Raw genomic sequence first — 21571 nt, forward strand, 5'->3', positions numbered from 1 at the left:
TACTCCAGCGCCCGTTAGTAGATCAGCGAAGTGGCAAAATGACGTAACGCAGGCAAATTTTTCCAAGCGTTAGCCACTTCACCCTTTAGTAAATTTGCCCCCTTGTGTCTTATTACTTTGTCCTTTTAGTTTGTAAGCTCTTTTGCACAGGACCTTCCTCCCCTTTTGTACTAGTACTAGTCATTATGTATGTAACTCTATATGTTCTATGTATGAAATTTCTTTGTATAAATTCATTTTATTTTTCTTTGTATAAATGCATTTATTTTACAGCGCTCTAAAAATACATGGTAAAAATAACAATAACAATAAGTACATTCAGCAGACAAAACACAGTACATGCAATCATTTCTCCTCCTGTCAAGCACTAGGGGGGTTATTTATCAAGGTCCGAATTTATCTCAGTATTTCTAATATACAACTCTAAGCAACTCCGAATTCACAAATGGACCTTATTTATGACGAAAAAAGCCTGAAAAAATAGGGTAGGGCAAAACTCAGAAAACTTCGGAGCTTTCCCCGAATTGTTCAGAGTTCGACTGTGTTAAAGTCAATGGGCATCCGAATAACGTTGACGGTTTTGATGCGAGTGACTTTTCCGACCAGCGTCCAAATTATTTTGATGCCGGTGAATTTTCACTGCAGTTTTGCAAATTCATTCACCAGCAGCGAAATGTGGAAAGTGCCTGTCGAATTTATTCGCCCATCACTAAATGAAAGTAGTTAATTTTGACCAATAGCAATTCTGCAATAAGACCTCAATAGAAATGAAATGTCATGGTTGATTGTTATTATTATTCAGTCATGGATGCACATTATATATAAATGCCATAAAATGATCATATTTTATCTAGTGCATAATCAAATGCTTAATGCATCTATTCTAATCTTTAAAGCATGCCAATTTCTCCCAAATTACTTCCTGCATATGTTGTATGTAAATGTAAAAGCAGTTTTCATGGACATGATATTTTGCATGTCATAAAAACTTGTAATATGCTCACTTACACAATAAAATAATAAAAATGCTTAAGCCAGATGGTTCTTCAGTCAAATGCTGAGTAACTTCTTAGGACAGTAACTATATGAATGTATCTCTGAACACAACTCATTAATGTAAAAGTGATTTACAGATAGTCAATAAGCACAGTTAAAATGCAATATGATATAAATGTTGAGTAGAGGACATTAATATACATTTACCATGAAAAAAAATGTTCCAAAGTTATATGTGACAAACAATTTAACATAACAGATAATCAGCAATTCTTTCCAATAAGCTTCAACATAGGAATACCAGCCAGATACAAAGTATGTAAAAGTATTACTATACCTGTGTCATTATTTTTTAGTTTATAGTATAAAAATAGATTTGTTTTAATTTTATACTTCAACTGTGTAAATGTATTAAATGGTACCGTGTACATGATTACAAAAGGCTTTAAATGAGAAATCACTTCTATTTTGTACCTGCAGGAACAACCAGTTTCATCAGACAAAAAAAGATACAGATGTAAAAAAGACCATATGATGTGCAAGGCAATGGGTCTTTGTATAGCTTATTCATCAACAATTGGAGGACTCACCACAATTACAGGAACATCAACAAACTTAATCTTTGCTGAGCAATTCCACACGTAAGAATGATTTGCTTTATTCTCAGTAGAGACTTTGAACATTTGAATAAAATTCATTATTTTGTAAACATAAGGTCCCTGCACAGGCCCACCTAATCAACCAGAAGCCCTAAATATCTCTGCTTCCCCATTCTGTCCAGAAACATAAGGCTGCACAGCATGATTGGTGGACACGAATAAGTCTGGCTGCTTCAGGACCCTATAGAGGAGGGGTGGGGGTGAATGCAGGGGTTCTGTGCAGGATTAAACCAAATAGGATTGTTTTGCCACCAATATAGACCCATGTAGCTTAGTTGGGATCAAGTACAAGGTACTCTTTTCTTATTACAGAGAAAAAGGGAATCATTTATATAAATGTGATTTGATTAAAATTGAGTCTATGGGAGATGGCCTTCCTGTAATTTGGAACTTTCTGGATAACGGATTTCCAGGAGTTTCGAGTTTACATGCTGAATTCTGCCTGATGCTGTACCTGTCAGTGCATAGAGGGATTCAGTGGATCAGCCTTATCTCCTCCTGATTTTGTATGCAAGAGGAGAAAAAGCCTAGTAGTGTGTCACTAGCCTTAAGCTGGCAATAGACGCAAAGATCCGATCGTACGAATCATCGTACGATTGGACTTTCCCATCTCCTGACCTGCCACTAAGCATTCCGATCAAATAAGCATTCAGATCAAATAAAGTACAAAAGAACAGATCAGCTGATGTTCTGCCCCTGACAGCAATCGTATGAAAGTTATGTCAGACCAAAGCTGGTGACAGTCGGCAACACATGCAAATATATTATCGGCAGCCGACAGAAATCTTGTAACCTGTCCGATCGACCAAACGACCGATCTCCGCTGGACGAAAAATGTCGGGAACGACACGGTCCGAAAATCGGATCTTTGCGTCTATGGCCAGCTTAAATCAGTAAATAATATTCAGTGCTACTAGTCTGATTTTCAGTCTCTACTCACTCAGTCTTCAAACAATTAGCATAATCATAAAAAATAGTCCAAACTTGTTTTGTACTGAGCAGCACTGTTACTTTACTTACAATAATTTTTCTCAATAAAATAACATTGCAACAATTTTTATATTCTCTGTTTTCATGCAATTATTTGTAGGCGCTACCCAGGTAGCACAGACATAAATTTTGGAACATGGTTTATTCACTGCATTCCAATCACTGTTATTCTAATGATTCTTTCATGGATCTGGTTACAATGGCTCTTCTTTGGATTTGAGTAAGTTTACATATTTTATCAGAATAATGTGGGTTCAATAATTAATAGCTAAATGGGATGTTCACCTTTTACTTTTATTTTGTTGCAGATTAATCTTTTTTAAACAATTGTTTAAATAAAAAAAATAGAATACTGCTGTATACATCGTACTAAAACTTAATTTTAACTTGAGCTGTTCTATATGTTATGGTGATTACTGGATTCTAAAAATAGATTGAAAAAATATGATTCATGTGGACACTTTGGGGGTTATTTATTAAGCTCTGATTTTTTAAGGATTTATTAAAGTCCGATGGTGAAAAAAGTACTCCAACTCAGATCTGCCAAGAGCATGTAAAAGTCAATGGCAGATGTCCCGTTAACTATTTGTTGTGCTGGGTTTCCGAAAAAATCATAGCTTTCATCGATTTTATGAAAAAATCATAGCTTTCGGGTGCAAAATCCCCAAAACAGTAGGATTCTAATTTTTTCACAATTTTATTGTGACTTGTTCTGCACAAGAAAAATTAGAAAATTTGCTTTGCAGGAAAAAATCTGATTTTCATGAATAAAAAAAGTTCCAATTATAAAATTTATGCATGAAAAAAAGTATTGAACAATCCCGAAAAAAATAACTTGAAAACCTTTTTGATTGATTTAAAAATGGTCCAATAGGATCAGCACACCTCCCACTGACATTTACTGCGCCTCAACAACTTTAACTTGCCAAGTTTGCCATCAAAGGCTTTTGTGCTTTTTTTCACTTTATAAATGTCACATTTTTAGATGTTTTAATAGGAAAACCACAAATTTTTAATAATTTCTGGAAAAAGAAATTGGATGTTAATAAGCAAGAGTGTGGAAAGGAGAAAAACATAATTTAGGGTCATTTATTAACTTGGCAAATTTGCCCACGGGCAGTAACCCGTGGCAACCAATCAAATTGTTGTAATCATTGTTCTTTTTGCAGCTGGCTTTTAAAAGCTAATCACTGATTGGTTGCTATAGGTAACTGCCCATAGGCAAATTTGTTCCTTATAAAAACACAAAGATTCACATGATAGGATTACAACTGTATCACAACAAGACAGAACTGGATATAATTTTCAAACATGGCCAATCCTTACCTCAGTTAGGCAGGCTTGGTAGTAGTTACCAATTCTAGCAGGGGAAAAGCTGATAAAAACCTATTTTTGTTCATTCTAAAAATCTCTTCACAACTTCAGCTTTAAGGAGATGTTCAAATGTGGCAAGGAAAAGACAGACAGAGAAAAAGCTTCTGCAAAAGTGATTAAGGATGAATATGAAAAGCTTGGACCAATAAGGTTTGTATAATGTAATTCATTTTAACAAAACAAAATATTTATATATGTTTGAAAAATAACAGTTTGTTCCTTCACCCTTTTATTACAGCTATCAAGAAATTATTACTCTCATATTGTTCATATTAATGGCTCTGCTATGGTTCACCAGAGATCCTGGTTTTATTCCTGGATGGTCTACTCTGTTTCCAAAGTGAGTGGTTTCATAACAACATATTGTACTTTGAACAAATTTGAAACAGACTTACAAATTGCCCTCACATACTGCAAAAGCACTACAATGCTAAATGATAGTTATACCTCAAAGTATTCTCTTTTCCATGGTTTCAGCCTTAAGAACCACTATCTCTAATCAGTTTATAAGATATATGCAGACTTTAGGACTGCACTCATCTTTACTCAGCTGTTCATTGTATGATGATTTAAGAAACAAGTTAATGACAACATGAGTTATAGATACACCATATAACTGACTAATGCAGCCCTGTAAGTTATCCAAGCCCCTGTTTCCTTACCACCCCAATACCCTAGAATAAAAGGATAATACAGATACTTAAAGAAGCAGAATGATGGGTCATATATCAATATGGACTCCTACATTATGTTTGTTGTAATTTGAACCACACAGCACGAGGTAGTGGAATAAAGGAGTTCAAACCATCCACCTTCTGCCCGATAGTTTAATTGCTTGCACAAAAAAATGCAAAGCTAAACCAAAGTATCCTAGAGGTCAAGATGATCCATGGGACCTTATATTGGGGTTAATGTCTACACCTAAGGCTTTTGTTTGTTTGTTTTTTTTATAAAATACAGATGTCTTAGAGGGGTTTTATACATAATCTTTAGGTTAGAAGTTCAATTAGCATTAGTGATTGGAAAAGAATATGACACTTGGATTGATTTTTCTGAGGTATTGTTGTTAGGAGATGATCAAAACAGAAATATTTCACCATAAACCATAGAATATTTAGTAAAGGGGTGTAGTGTGACTCTTTTACTTGCATAAAGCAGTTACAATTGGCTAATAGCATTCCATATCCAATACAATATGTGACCAAACTCAAGTTAAAACATAAGCTTTATTTTCATAATCATAATACATACCGTTGTACTGTAGTAACAACTGATATACAGTCGCATATTAATAATATTAATTTCAGTAACACCTAATCAGATCTGAGGATCATGTTGTTGCTACTAGGATGTTAATAAATTACAAAGGTAAACTGGCGATCTTGGATGATTCTGCAAAGATAAGGCCACAGTGTTGCTGTGACAAATTCATGCTGTCTTGGATTGAAGTACAAAGGAGAACAGGTGGAGGTACACGTTGGCTGCTTCCAAACACAGTATTAGTACTTCCCACCTACTGCAAAACACAACAGACAATTGTCTTTGAAGGTTTTGATTCATCCAGGTTATGGTATATCTATAGTAATAAGTCAAATCATTTGACTGTTGGATAGACTTTCTCTAAGGCTTTGGTTCCTTTAGGGCACTCTTCTTTACTTGTGCCTTATGTTCCAAGTTCCCAAGTAACACCCACCCTGTAGAACAGATGAAATCCAAAAAGGAAAAGTATTAACCATAGACAAGAACTATACTTAACATAACTGGGCTAACTGGGAAATCATCCCTCCCATTAGCATAGGTTACAGCAACCAAGATTTCCTAAGATAATAGAGGATTTAACCCTATGGGTCTCACAGAATATAATGCTGGTTACATGCAAAGGAAAGAGTGCGGCTGCTTTTAAGTTATGCTTTGTAATAGCATTGCTGTCAAAGTGTTTTTAAAAGATATCATTTACTGATCTTTATTTAAATAGTATCTTATATATATATATTAATAATAAAATATCCACTAAATTGTAGCAGATGTTTAATAAATGTCTTTTACAAACAGATATTTTTTTTATCAAAAATAATTATTAAGCATACAATACAGTTTAGTGGATTATTTATAAAAGTGAAACTTCCCCTTGAAAAAATAATTAAAATGTTCACTTAAACGTACATTGATTCATACCACTGATGAAAAACCAATAAAATAATTATTTGCAAGGTACTTAGCACACAGTATTTCCAACAAATGGATTTGATAACCATTACACAATAATTGAAAGTATACTCTTCCATTTCAAGCTGATTTAAAGAAATTATCTGTCTATTAGGTATATTGGATATGCTACAGATTCTACAGCTGCCTTGCTTTTGGGCCTTCTGTTCTTTATCATACCAGCATATCCCTGGATTCGGGGAACCAATAACGAAAGCAGTTGAGTATGGTCGTTTTGTTGGGAACATTTATTGTGTTGCACACAAGTAAAGTGTAAAATGTGATTTTAAAATGAAATGTATAATCTATCATATGTTATTTAATAAACATTGGTTGTTATTATTATTATTTTTATTATTTTTAATGAATAGGGGGCAGTTCTAAACATACTTTTTTGCTATTATTTTAGTTAAGATACATGAATGTTTTTTATTACATCTTACAGTACAAGGCAAAACCATAAAATTGAACATTCTACTGCCTAGTTCATATAGAAATTTTCAAAAAAAAAAAAAAATCAGTAGACCACTTAGAATCCCCTTTTATGTATTAGCATCTTAAATAAACTAGCTTTTTTTCTATAGCGGTATAATAACTCTAATCTTCTAATTTTTTCCAATGCCCAATATATTATGATGGATTCTAATAAAAATGTATAAATGGAATGTATAGACTGGTATGTGAGAGGATAATTTTAGTAATATCACAAAGCCCATGGAATGTGTTGCCGGTGTGGGAGGATGTTGATGAGTTTGGCAGGAAAACGACATGAGCTGAACAATGATATCATTATATAGGTCACTTTAATAGCCTTGTGTGTGTATTCCTCATAATATGGCACCATTAATGTGTAAATAATATTCAGTTTGCTGTATATACTGTAACTGCAAATCAGTACAGCCTTTCATTTAATGTAAGACTACTGTATGCTTACTGTAAGTTGTTTCCCCCTGAACAAATAAGGCATATTTATTAAAGATGGCTTATTAGCAATGCTCCGATACTGAGCTATCTTTTGTTACATTGAAACATTGTTAAGAATATATCTATATTTCTACAGATTCTTTTAGCTATGTTCCACTCATCACTTGGAAGGAATTTCAGGCCTGTATGCCATGGGATATTTGTATACTTGTTGGAGGTGGCTTTGCCCTGGCGGAAGGTTGTGAGGTAACATGCTTAATGAGCATACAGCTAACACCTATCAAGCTTCTCATAATATCTTGCACATACTCTTTAGTAGAGAGGTTTGCCATGAAAACCATGGATACAGCAGCCATGTGCAATTCATCAAAACAGGCCCCATGATCATATAGAATTGTTTTTTATATATTGAAGGAAATCCACATCTACAGGTTTTATCTTTATGAAAAGATGAATTTAATGCAAAACCAATGTTTCAGCTGTTACATCAGCCTTTATAAAGCCAAGTCATAGATAGTGAGGGACGAATAAATTTGCCTGGCACGAATTCACAGCAAATTCCTGCATTTCACCGCCGGTAAATAAATTTGCGAATCTCCCGTGAAAATTTGCCAGCGTCAATTTCTGATTTTTTTCGTGAAAAGGTTTGAATTGCTCACTTTTTTCGTGAAAAGGTTCAAATTGCTCGATTTTATAGTGAAAACGTTTGAATTGCTAGTTTTTTTTGTGAAAACGTTCGAATTGCACTATTTTTTCGTGAAAACGTTTGAATTTCAAGATTTTTCGCAAATTTTCTTCCGGGAGAGATTTGCCCATCACTAGGTATGGACCATTCTTTTGGTCTTTTTGTACATTAAATTGTTACAGTGTATGGCATCTATTTATTCAATTTTCACTTGTTTGGTAATTTTAGGGACATATTTTCAAAGACTAAACTCTCAGTATTACCTTTCAAACAATATGTCCCTAAAAAGCCTATGTAAGTGAAAAGCAAGTGGTAGAATGTGCCTCTTGTAACCTGATAAATACGCCCCAGTGTTAGAAATAATAAATTGGTGTTTACAGCTGCGACAGGATTCATCTGTAAGTATGTAGACACATCTTACTAAACAAATCTATACCTGTATATGGGCTGTTGTTTCAAATTACCCAGTTAATTTTATAGGATATGTAATAATTATTACATTAACCCTAGTGCTATAACACTTTGTATCTAAAATTCTTCAGGTATCAGGTCTGTCTCTATGGATTGCCAACAAGATGACTCCACTTGGGTCATTGCCAATATGGAGTGTGGTTCTTATATCATGTATTATAGTTACAACAGTAACTGAAGTGGCAAGCAATCCAGCTACAATAACAATATTCTTGCCTATTTTAGCACCTTTGGTGAGTTTGTTTGTTTCTTTTCAATGTTGTTTCTTCCTTAAAAATTTTAACTTGCCTTTCAGTTGAAAGAATGCACAGCGTTTAATGAATATTAATTAATGTATTATTCTTATTAATTAAATTCAGTAACACACAAACCAGATCCTGTATTAGCTGATGTGTGAGATCACAGGCCAAGAGACTGGAACACATCTTCTTTGGTTACAAATATTTATTATAACAATTAGGGATGCACCGAATCCAGGATTCGGTTCGGGATTCGGGCAGGATTCGGCCTTTTTCAGCAGGATTCGGATTCGGCCGAATCCTTCTGCCCGGCCGTACCGAATCCAAATCCTAATTTGCATATGTTAGGGGCGGGTAGGGATATCGTGTGACTTTTTGTCACAAAACCAGGAAGTAAAAAATGTTTTCCCTTTCCCATCCCTAATTTACATATGCAAATTAGGATTCGGATTCGGTTCGGTATTCGGCCGAATCTTTTGAGAAGGATTCGGGGGTTCAGCCGAATCCAAAATAGTGGATTCGGTGCATCCCTAATAACAATGTACTGATCTAATAAGTACATGTGGTTTCTTTCTCTTTTTTTCCCCAAAATATAAAGGAATTTAACAAAGCCCACTTAAGTTTGTGAGAAAATAACTAATTTTACAACAGTAGACAACCAGGGAAATTAATAATAAAAAACATATAGTTAAAAACATAAACTGGATGGAAGCTGCCACCAAAAATTAAAATCCAGTAGTAAGATTTGGCTACATGCTTGCTACATGTTTATCTGTTCCATCTTCTGCAACATAACATTAGACATCAAACAATAAACATATTTAAATGTTATAGCATTAAATGGGGTCTATCACCAAAAATATAGCTGTCTGACAAGCAGAATGTCGTACACTCCTTTCCCCTGCCAATTTTGACTTCACTCTATCATTCACAATTAGGGACTGTGTCACCACCCACCATCTCATACATAACTAGAGATGTCGCGAACTGTTCGCCGGCGAACTTGTTCGCGCGAACATCGGGTGTTCGCGCTCGCCGGAAGTTCGCGAACGTCGCGCGACGTTCGCCATTTTGGGTTCGCCATTGTTGGCGCTTTTTTTTGCCCTCTCACCCCAGACCAGCAGGTACATGGCAGCCAATCAGGAAGCTCTCCCCTGGACCACTCCCCTTCCCTATAAAAACCGAAGCCCTGCAGCGTTTTTTCACTCTGCCTGTGTGTGCTGAAGAGATAGTGTAGGGAGAGAGCTGCTGCCTGTTAGTGATTTCAGGGACAGTTGAAAGTTTGCTGGCTAGTAATCGTTTTGATACTGCTCTGTTATTGGAGGGACAGAAGTCTGCAGGGGTTTGAGGGACATTTTAGCTTAGGTAGCTTTGCTGGCTAGTAATCTACCTTCTACTGCAGTGCTCTGTATGTAGCTGCAGTGGGCAGCTGTCCTGCTTCTGATCTCATCTGCTGACTGCTGCAATAACAGTAGTCCTTGTAAGGACTGCTTTTATTTATTTTTTTGTTGTTTTACTACTACTACTACTACTACTATAAGAGCCCAGTGCTATTAGTCTAGCAGTGTTGGGGAGTGGGACTGGTGTGCTAATCTGCTGCTCCTAGTAGTTCAGCAGCACCAACTTTAATTTTTTTTTTTTAATATTCATTTTTTTTTATTTTACTTTTTTTTATTTTACTACCGCTGTAGTAGTGTATAAGTTGACCTTTTAGGCATTATTTGCCCTGTAGGCATTATTTGCACAGTGTTTTCTTCAACCCGCCATCTAGCTGTGTGACCTTGTTCACATTCTGTCTAAATATCCATAATATTACCGTCTCCAGAAAAAACACCGGAGTGACTTTTTTCAAGCAGCCATAATATATTTTACGTAATCCGTATCCACCGCTGTAGTAGTGTATACGTTGACCTTGTAGGCATTATTTGCACAGTGTTTTCTTCAACCCGCCATCTAGCTGTGTGACCTTGTTCACATTCTGTCTAAATATCCATAATATTACCGTCTCCAGAAAAAACACCGGAGTGACTTTTTTCAAGCAGCCATAATATATTTTACGTAATCCGTATCCACCGCTGTAGTAGTGTATACGTTGACCTTGTAGGCATTATTTGCACACTGTTTTCTTCAACCCGCCATCTAGCTGTGTGACCTTGTTCACATTCTGTCTAAATATCCATAATATTACCGTCTCCAGAAAAAACACCGGAGTGACTTTTTTCAAGCAGCCATAATATATTTTACGTAATCCGTATCCACCGCTGTAGTAGTGTATACGTTGACCTTGTAGGCATTATTTGCACACTGTTTTCTTCAACCCGCCATCTAGCTGTGTGACCTTGTTCACATTCTGTCTAAATATCCATAATATTACCGTCTCCAGAAAAAACACCGGAGTGACTTTTTTCAAGCAGCCATAATATATTTTACGTAATCCGTATCCACCGCTGTAGTAGTGTATACGTTGACCTTGTAGGCATTATTTTCACACTGTTTTCTTCAACCCGCCATCTAGCTGTGTGACCTTGTTCACATTCTGTCTAAATATCCATAATATTACCGTCTCCAGAAAAAACACCGGAGTGACTTTTTTCAAGCAGCCATAATATATTTTACGTAATCCGTATCCACCGCTGTAGTAGTGTATACGTTGACCTTGTAGGCATTATTTGCACACTGTTTTCTTCAACCCGCCATCTAGCTGTGTGACCTTGTTCACATTCTGTCTAAATATCCATAATATTACCGTCTCCAGAAAAAACACCGGAGTGACTTTTTTCAAGCAGCCATAATATATTTTACGTAATCCGTATCCACCGCTGTAGTAGTGTATACGTTGACCTTGTAGGCATTATTTGCACAGTGTTTTCTTCAACCCGCCATCTAGCTGTGTGACCTTGTTCACATTCTGTCTAAATATCCATAATATTACCGTCTCCAGAAAAAACACCGGAGTGACTTTTTTCAAGCAGCCATAATATATTTTACGTAATCCGTATCCACCGCTGTAGTAGTGTATACGTTGACCTTGTAGGCATTATTTGCACACTGTTTTCTTCAACCCGCCATCTAGCTGTGTGTATTATCGTTTCCAGAAAAACCAACTGAGTTTTTGTTGTTGTTGTTGTTTTTTAAAAAATAATGCCAGGCAAAGGCAGGCCGCCACGCAGAGGCCGTGCTAGGGGCCGTGCTGCTATGCAATCCTGTGGCCCTAGCAAATTGCCCAGTTTTAAAAAGCCAATGACCCTGAACTCCCAAAATGCTGAAGAGGTAGTTGACTGGCTTACACAGCACACCCCATCCTCTACCGTTTCTAACTTTACCACAACATCCTCCTCATCCTCCACTGCTATGGCCACCCCACGTAACACTTCCTCCACCACCGGTGCCCCTTCTTCACTGGGGTCAGAGGAGTTATTTTCCCATGAGTTTCTTGAACTGAGTAATGCGCAACCATTATTGCCAGAAGAAGATGAAGGAGATGAGGACCTTACACCAGATTTAATTCTGGCAGAGAACACGACAGAGATGGACATAATGAGTGATGAGGAGGAGGTCCCCGCTGCTGCTTCCTTCTGTGATGTGTCAGAAGAAATTGATGCATCTGAGGAGAATGATGATGAGGAGATTGATGTTTTGTGGGTGCCTAGTAGAAGAGAGCAAGAGGAGGGTAGTTCAGATGGAGAGACGGAGAGTCAGAGAGGCAGTAGGAGAATAAGACTTAGAAGAAGCAGGGAGGACAGCCCGCAGGGATCAGTAGGGCAACAACATGTATCGGCACCTGTGTTCAGCCGGCCAACGCACCCGCCATTGCCGCCAATGCCGCCAACTTCTACTGTTACCGCCAGATCGCACACTTCCAAAAAGTCAGCAGTGTGGGATTTTTTAATGTGTGTGCCTCTGACAAAAGCATTGTAATTTGCAATGAGTGCAGTCAGAAACTGAGCCTTGGTAAGCCCAACAGCCACATAGGTACAACTTCTATGCGAAGGCACATGAGCGGCAAGCACAAAGCACTTTGGGAGCAACACCTCAAAGGCAACAGGCAAACTAAAAGCCACACTCCTTCTGGTCCAGCATCTTACTGCTCTACCTCTGCTCTCCTTGACCCGTCTGAACCACCCTCCACTCCGCCTTCCACCTTGACCACCTGTTCCCATTCCCAGTCATCTGCCACCAGCCAAGTTTCTGTGAAGGCCATGTTTGAGCGTAAGAAGCCAATGTCTGACTGTCACCCCCTTGCCCGGCGTCTGACAGCTGGCTTGTCTGCACTCTTAGCCCGCCAGCTTTTACCATACCAGCTGGTGGACTCTGAGGCCTTCCGTAAATTTGTAGCAATTGGGACACCGCAGTGGAAGGTACCCAGCCGCAATTTTTTTTCTAAAAAGGGAATACCACACCTGTACCAACATGTGCAGAGCCAAGTTACCGCATCTCTGTCACTTAGTGTTGGGCCAAAGGTCCATATGACTACTGACGCATGGTCCTCCAAGCATGGTCAGGGCAGGTATGTCACCTACACTGCCCACTGGGTGAACTTGGTAATGGCTGGGAAGCAGGGAATGGGTAGCTCAACAACAACAGTGGAGTTGGTGTCACCGCCACGGATTGCACGCGGTTCTGCCACCACCTCTACTCCTCCATCGCTCTCTACCTCGTCTTCTTCTTCTTCTTACTCTGCTGCTGGGTCCTCCTTCTCCTCCTCCACACCTGTGCACCCCCAGCTCCCCCTAGGCTATTCGACGTGCCAGGTACGCCGTTGTCACGCTGTCTTGGGGATGACGTGCCTGGAAAGAAAAAACCATACCGGATCTGTACTCCTGTCATCTCTGCAGTCACAGGCCGATCGGTGGCTGACCCCACACCAACTGCAGATCGGAAAAGTGGTGTGTGACAATGGAAGCAATCTGTTGGCAGCGTTGAGACTAGGCAATTTAACACATGTGCCCTGCATGGCACATGTGTTAAATTTAATAGTCCAACGTTTTGTCTCCAAGTACCCAGGATTCCAGGACGTTCTCACCCAGTCCAGAAAGGTGTCGGCCCATTTCAGACGTTCCTACACAGCCATGGCACGCCTTGCTGACATTCAGCAGCGCTACAACATGCCAGTCAGGCGTTTGATTTCTGACAGCCAGACTCGCTGGAATTCAACGCTCCTTATGTTGGAACGTCTGCTGCAACAACAAAGGGCCGTCAACGAGTACCTTTTTGAACTGGGTGGTAGGACTGGATCTGCACAGCTGGGGATTTTTTTCCCCCGTTACTGGGTGCTTATGCGCGATGCCTGCAGGCTCATGCGACCTTTTGAAGAGGTGACAAATATGGTCAGTCGCACCGAAGGCACCATCAGCGACCTAATACCCTTCGCTTTATTCCTGGAGCGTGCCGTGCGACGAGTGACAGATGAGGCTGTAGACCAGCGTGACGAGGAGCTGGAAGCGCACGATTTCTGGTCGGAATCACCAGAACGAACCCAGGCACCTGCTGCAACGCAGGGAGAGGTGCCAGAAGTGGAGTCAGAGGAGGAAGGTGGCTTTGTGGAGGAGGAGGAGGAGGACCAACAGGAGCAGGCTTCCCAGGGGGCTAGTGGTGACCTTTTGGGGACCCCTGGTCTTGTACGTGGCTGGGGGGAGGAGACCGTGGATGATGCAGTCCTTGATAATGAGGAAGCGGAGATGGATAGCTCTGCATCCAACCTTGTGAGAATGGGGTCTTTCATGCTGTCATGCCTGTTGAAGGACCCCCGTATCAAGAGGCTTAAGGAGAAGGACCTGTACTGGGTCGCAACGCTACTAGACCCTCGGTACAAGCATAAAGTGTCAGAAATGTTACCAACATACCACAAGTCCGAAAAGATGCGGCATTTACAAACCAGCCTGCAAAACATGTTGTACAATGCTTTTAAGGGTGATGTCACTTCAGGAACTCATCAACATTCCAGGGGCAGAGGTGCCAGTAATCCTGCCACGAGCACACCTGCAAGGACAAAGCCCTTTGGCCAGTCTGTAACGTCAGACATGCAAATGTTTTTCTGTCCAAGGCAGCGCCACAACCCTTCTGGATCCACCCTCAAAGAACGCCTCGACCGGCAGGTAGCGGACTACCTGGCATTAACTGCAGATATCGACACTCTGAGGAGCGATGAACCCCTGGACTACTGGGTGTGCAGGCTTGATCTGTGGCCAGAGCTGTCACAATTTGCCATGAACCTCTTGTCTTGCCCAGCCTCAAGTGTGCTCTCAGAAAGGACCTTCAGTGCAGCAGGAGGGATTGTAACTGAGAAGAGAACTCGCCTAGGTCACAAAAGTGTCGATTACCTGACCTTTATTAAAATGAATGAGGGGTGGATCTCGGAGGGTTACTGCACGCCGGAAGACTTGTTCTGACTTCTATGCAGCTGTCCTTCTCTTCAAGCCTCATGACTCCACACACAGCTGTCCTTTAGCGTCCTCCTCCTCCCTCCGCCACCGTTACAAACTAGGGTGCAAACCCTACTGGTTTAATTTTTTCTGGCCTCTGTGCTTCAGTGGCTGCAACCAAAAAAACTGGGCAAACAATGTCTACAAGGTCAACGTATGGCAAAAAATGACTATTTTCAGCATTTATATGGCATATTTTTTCTGGCAACTGTGCTTCAGTGGCTGCGTCCAAAAAAATGCATATTTTCTGCATTTATATGGCATAATTTTTCTGGCCTCTGTGCTTCAGTGGCTGCAACCAAAAAAATGCATATTTTCAGCATTTATATGGCATAATTTTTCTGGCCTCTGTGCTTCAGTGGCTGCAACCAAAAAAATTTATATTTTCAGCATTTATATGGCATAATTTTTCTGGCCTCTGTGCTTCAGTGGCTGCAACCAAAAAAATGCATATTTTCAGCATTTATATGGCATAATTTTTCTGGCAACTGTGCTTCAGTGGCTGCGACCAAAAAAACTGGGCAAACAATGCCTACAAGGTCAACGTATGGCAAAAAATGACTATTTTCAGCATTTATATGGCATATTTTTTCTGGCAACTGTGCTTCAGTGGCTGCAACCAAAAAAACTGGGCAAACAATGTCTACAAGGTCAACGTATGGCGAAAAATGACTATTTTCAGCATTTATATGGCATATTTTTTCTGGCAACTGTGCTTCAGTGGCTGCGTCCAAAAAAACTGGGCAAACAATGCCTACAAGGTCAACGTATGGCAGTTGTTTAAAGAGAACAGTAGATTACTAGCCAGCAAAGCTACCTAAGCTAAAATGTCCCTCAAATCCCTGCAGACTTCTGTCCCTCCAATACAGAGCAGTATCAAGCAGATTACTAGCCAGCAAACTTACTATCATCTGTCCCTGAAATCACTAACAGCTCTCCCCCTACACTATCTCTTCCAAGCACACACAGGCAGATTTTTCAGATACATTTTTGCCCTTGATCCCCCTCTGGCATGCCACTGTCCAGGTCGTTGCACCCTTTAAACAACTTTAAAATCATTTTTCTGGCCAGAAATTTTTTTTTTAGATGTTAAAGTTCGCCTTCCCATTGAAGTCTATGGGGTTCGCGAACCGTTCGCGAACCGCTCGCGTTTTTGCGCAAGTTCGCGAATATGTTCGCGAACTTTTTTTCCGACGTTCGCTACATCCCTATACATAACCGATCATTATAATCTTTCCTTCAAAGAGCACTCGGATAAGACCTGGTGTAATTCTTTCTACATCTAGCTGCAGTTAGCATCAAGCAAATTGTATAGATAGTAACAGTACAACTCTAAGTTTCTATAGTTATAATATAGGCTTGTCTGCCTGAAATGAATTCTATTTAATAAAAGCACTTTCTTATCAGCACTAATGCTCACAATGGTATGCAATCTGTAAGTCTACTATATGCCTATATAACATAAACTAAGAGGTTCATTTGTTCTAAACTAACCTTGGGGCTGAGACCCTGATTACCATCCACTATAGATAAATATATATGGGGAAGGCACTTTTATCAATATCTGAATTTTGAATTCATGTGACTTTTTTTTTAACTCACATGAATTAGATTTTACTAGAAATTCCAATATTTGATTATTTATTATAAGAATTTATTGAAAACTTGTATTGAATTCAGTCAAACAGGATTCGAGCTTTTTCTCTGACAAAACATTGAATGTCAGGAAGGCTGCAAACATTTCCAAATTGCTCACTGGACCTCTCCCATTTACTTATACAGCAATTTGGCAGGTTTTAGGTGGCGAATAGTCGAATTCAAATTCAAAGGCCAGAGTATGTTGAATCTTGAAAATTCAATTTTTTTTTTAAAAAAACTTGAAATTGAATTTGGATAATTCCCTAGTTGAATTTGATTGTTTTGACCATAGAAAAATTCAAAAATTTGAATTTTCAATTATACCCATAATAAATCTGCCCCCTAATGTGACATAATGATAGATATCCTGGTCATGTAGGCTTCTGTTATATTTGTTTTCATTTTGTTTTTTACAGGCTGAAGCAATAAACGTAAACCCCCTATATATCCTCATTCCCACAACTCTCTGCACCTCTTTTGCCTTCCTACTTCCTGTAGCCAACCCGCCAAATGCTATTGTGTTTTCCTATGGTCACCTGCAAGTTATGGACATGGTAAGTTACCTGCAAAATTGTGCATTTATTTTCTTTAGCAACTTAGTTGTACACCATAATTCAGCAACAGCAGATTGCAGTTTAGGCATTAGCTAATAATCTGCCATGAATTTTGTTCAGAAAATAACAAAGCACTCTTCAAATACAACGCACCACAACAGAGTTGAGTGTGCAAGTAGCTTTGTTGCCCCTTATTGAAGAGAATTAAAATACTTTAAGAGCTCTGTTACACTGACAGCAACTAATGCCTTTTATACATATTTTCTTACTGTACTTTTAGCTGAGTGTCTCTCTGAAGGGAAGATGGAGTAATGAATTAAGAATCAATGTGTTTGTGTTCAATTAAGTTGGAATCAAGAAACATTCAAATCCCATTTATTGTAGATTCAGCTATTCAGCTATTCAGCTATTTTTTGTATTATCCTCTTTTTATAGGTGAAAGCTGGCCTTGGAATTAATATCATGGGTGTCCTTGTGGTAATGCTGGCCATATCAACATGGGCAGTTCCAATGTTCAATCTAAATACGTATCCTTCCTGGGCACCTATCATCACCTCTCCAACAAACAGTACAATACCATAGAAGAAATGTAATTTCTGTGGAACATCTTTTTACCAGTGCTCATATACTTCTCATTATTCTGTATGATCCATGTCAGTTTGAATTAGTATAAGGCTTAAAAGTAGTTTATTCAACTTCTTTCGAGGTAACTTCCCCACTTTCTTTTGCCATGTTCTCATACAACATATTCGTTTTTTTACTAATTTCAGGTGAGTTCCAAAGCTTTATTTACCCTTTTACGGCCCTTCCTATTGAGATATATGACAAATATAAGGCTTTGTAATGGAGCATTATTTTCAACCATCATTTGTTTAGAACAGACTTCAGTTTACAGGACAAAATGGAGACTGGAGACATGTCCCTGGGGTGATTAATAGCTCCACAGACTGGCAACAAAATGCTCAGAATTGCTACTTATGACACGTTGACACCTATATCCATGAACAGCAACAACGATTCAAGCCTGCATGTTTTAAGTTGTGGGAAACCTAATAAAATGTCAGTTTATCTAGGGAATACATTTTTTAAAAAAAACATAAAAGTCACACATGATATGCATAATTTAATTTAATTAAAGTTCTGTTTTGAATAAATGAGACAATTGACTTGTCATGAATAACTATCCAAGCAATTTTATATACTGTATGTATAGAGTAAATATACAGGTATAGGACCTGTAATCCAGAATGCTCGAGACCTGGAGTTTTCCACATAACGGATCTTTATACCTTATGTCTACTAGAAAATGTAAACATGTAAATATAAACATTAAATAAACCCAATAAGCTGGTTTTGCTTCTAATAAAGAGTAATTATCTTAATTTTGATCAAGTACAAGGTATTATTAAAAAGTTAAATTAAATTAAAAAGGAAAATTTTTAAAATTTGGATTATTTGACTATAAGGGAGTCTATGAGAGATGGCTTTTCCATAATTTGGAGCTTTCTGGATAACGGGTTTCCAGATAATGGCTCCCATACATGTATATATTTTTTTGTTTCTGTATTGACTTCACAAAATCTGTACTAGTTGTCACATTAAAAACTCTTTATAGCAGTTTAGCATTTAGGTAGCATATTGGTAAAAAAAAAAAAAAAAAGAGGATAGAAATTTTTTATAGCAAAACATTTCTCACATAAACATAAACTAGGATTTGAATTTTTATATATATATATTGATATAGATAAATGAACAAAAACCAGCACCAAGGGTCTTCCAGTGATGAAAATATTGTATTGTTACATAGTAATCAAAACTGACGTTTCGGTCCCCATCGGGACCTTTATCAAGGTGTATGTATATATATATATATATATATATATATATATATATATATATATATATATATATATATATATGTGAATAGAATATTAATTATGAAATGTGTAAACATAGGGGCAGATTTATCAAAAGTCGAGGTGAATTTTCAAATTCAAAAATTCGAATTTCAAGCTATTTTTTGTGTACTTCGACTAGGGAATAGTCGAAATTCGATTAGAATTTGAAAAGAATTTGAAAATTTGAATATCAAAATTTATCATGTACTGTCTCTTTAAAAATTCTACTTCGACCATTCACCATCTAAAACCTGCCGAATTGCTGTTTTAGCCTATGGGGGACCTCCTAGAACCTATTTGGAGTCAATTGGTGGACTTTAAAAAATCAAAGTTTTTTTTTGGAAAAAACTTTGATTCGAATTGGACCTATTGGATCTAAAACAGACCTATTCGGCCAAAAAAAACTTCAAATTAATTTCGGTTGGTCTTTTCGAATTAGAATTTCGTTTTTCAAATTCGAAATTCGACCCTTGATAAATATGCCCCATAGTGTTTATTGCTTAAAATATGAATGTAAATATTTATATATTTTTCATTCAGTTTGTGGGGAAGAGCTCTAAATTCTTTAAGGGGACTGTCACTATTATTTAAAAAAATCCCCTGTTCAATGAATATATATCACAAATAGTTTAATTATTTTGTTTTACAGTTGATTTACAGTTAAAAAATGTTTTCTAGTTTTTCTAGCTGGAACATCACATACAAATTTCCAGCATGGGTCAGATATTTGCAAGTGAAACACACACTCACAAGCAATTTTAATCACAAAAACTATAAGAAAATATACATTTTGTCCCCAATTTGTGAAAAGTAATTATTACACATCAACTACAGTTCAGTGTTTTTTTTAATATAGTGATGCTCCCCCTTCAATATTTTTATTTGTACTGCTATGACAATATTCTTGATGGCATATTTGTATTTCTTCAGATTTTTGGGATTTAACATAAACTTGGGCTTTAACATAAACTTTAATCAAGACTTTTATCAAGTACTTATGTCAGATTTAAAATGTACTTCAGTGTACAGAATTATGTTATGTAGAGAGAATTTATAATGAATTGTGCTATACAGACAGTCCCCAGTTACGTACGAGATAGGGTCTCTAGGTTTGTTCTTAAGCTGAATTTGTATGTAAGTTGAAACATATATGTTAACTATTTAAATGCAACTTAGTCAGATTTTTGTCTTAACATAGTATTTATTTTTACCTTTCTGTGCTCTGCAGGAGACAACACATTCCAGAGGGGATTGGGGCAGGCAGTTTATTAAAGCTAAATGCTAATAAAAGTCAAGGAAACCAAAGTATGTTACTGTAATAGCCTCTGTCTGTAAGTGTGAGTTGTATGTAAGTCGGGTGTATGTAACTCGAGGACTCCCTGTATTGTTCATTGTGGTTAAAGGACTGTTTCCTTTATGGTAACTAATTTAAATAGCTCTTTTTTTTTACGAGTGCAAATATACATATTTTCATTTTCCTTTGTTGATGTTTGTAAAGTATCACTAAATAAAAGTAGCTGTTCAAGGTGTGGTAAATAGTTAATGTGACTATTACAATTAATTGTTAAATAAAACTGAAATTTACTTTTTAAATAAGTCTGACATGCCTTATGTGTAACAGGTCAAATCCTACATCAGCTCTATTTAACAACAGAATTCTGGTTGAAATAAAAATGATGTAATCAGACAACTTATATTTACTAACACTGATAACTGAAAATATTGAAGATTGAAAATATTCTACATGTTTCTAATCGATAAAGGGGAGAATGTAATTAAAATTGCAAGCATTACTTAAAATGGTGTTTTTACAAATGTTTAGCGCTGCTCACAATGAAAATACATTTGCTGGTGAATATTACATTGTGCAATATCGCTATGCAAAAGTTAGCGTTAACTCTTGCTCTGGAGTTTCGTTAAATATTTTGTCGCAAAAAACGATTTGCGATTGCAAAATTTTATTGCATACACTGCAAATGTTCACTACAGCCATTTGGTCGCAAACTTTACGCGGAAGTTGTTGAGGTCTGTAATCAGTCAAAAAAACATGGTCTCTAATGTTCCAAAAGGTATCTGTAAATGTTTTTAGCGCTAACAACACATATTACATTCCCCCATAAATGAATAAAAACCTTAACATCATTGCAATGCTTAAACCCCACCCCCACCGATTATTATGATTTATCATTTCACTAGTTGGTTCAACCCAACTTCATAGCTAGTACTGTATAGGAACCGTATTCAGCACTGGTAAGAACCGAGAAATTAAAACCTGTTCCTTTCCAACATTAACATTTTCTGTGGTTTGTCATGGGATTAAATGAAAGCCCCTTTAAATGCAAAAGGCAGCATTGATTGACCAGATAGGACAAAGGGTCTTTACCTTTTCTAAATTTATTTGAATTGTATGGCATATTGCATTTTATATGGCTCAATTATAAAACATGAAAAAAACTGTGTAGTACTAGAATGATAATACAGAACTTTAATTTTCAATACAAACAATTCATAGAAAA

General features: G+C 37.5%; 1 protein-coding gene across 1 annotated transcript in view; it reads left to right on the forward strand.

Moving 5' to 3' along the window:
- slc13a1.S (solute carrier family 13 member 1 S homeolog) overlaps positions 1 to 18364 on the forward strand; it is a 31375-nt gene extending 13011 nt beyond the window's left edge. Inside the window, exons 8-16 of the mRNA XM_041588527.1 lie at positions 1477 to 1637; positions 2746 to 2865; positions 4071 to 4169; positions 4258 to 4359; positions 6340 to 6443; positions 7285 to 7394; positions 8376 to 8537; positions 17020 to 17157; positions 17593 to 18364. Of these exons, the coding sequence (XP_041444461.1) occupies positions 1477 to 1637; positions 2746 to 2865; positions 4071 to 4169; positions 4258 to 4359; positions 6340 to 6443; positions 7285 to 7394; positions 8376 to 8537; positions 17020 to 17157; positions 17593 to 17739 (1143 nt within the window). The 3' untranslated portion in view covers positions 17740 to 18364. The remainder of the gene's footprint in view (positions 1 to 1476; positions 1638 to 2745; positions 2866 to 4070; positions 4170 to 4257; positions 4360 to 6339; positions 6444 to 7284; positions 7395 to 8375; positions 8538 to 17019; positions 17158 to 17592) is intronic.
- Positions 18365 to 21571: the final 3207 nt, after the last annotated feature.

The sequence above is a fragment of the Xenopus laevis genome, chromosome 3S (genome assembly GCF_017654675.1).
Source record: "Xenopus laevis strain J_2021 chromosome 3S, Xenopus_laevis_v10.1, whole genome shotgun sequence".
Taxonomy (NCBI): domain Eukaryota; kingdom Metazoa; phylum Chordata; class Amphibia; order Anura; family Pipidae; genus Xenopus; species Xenopus laevis.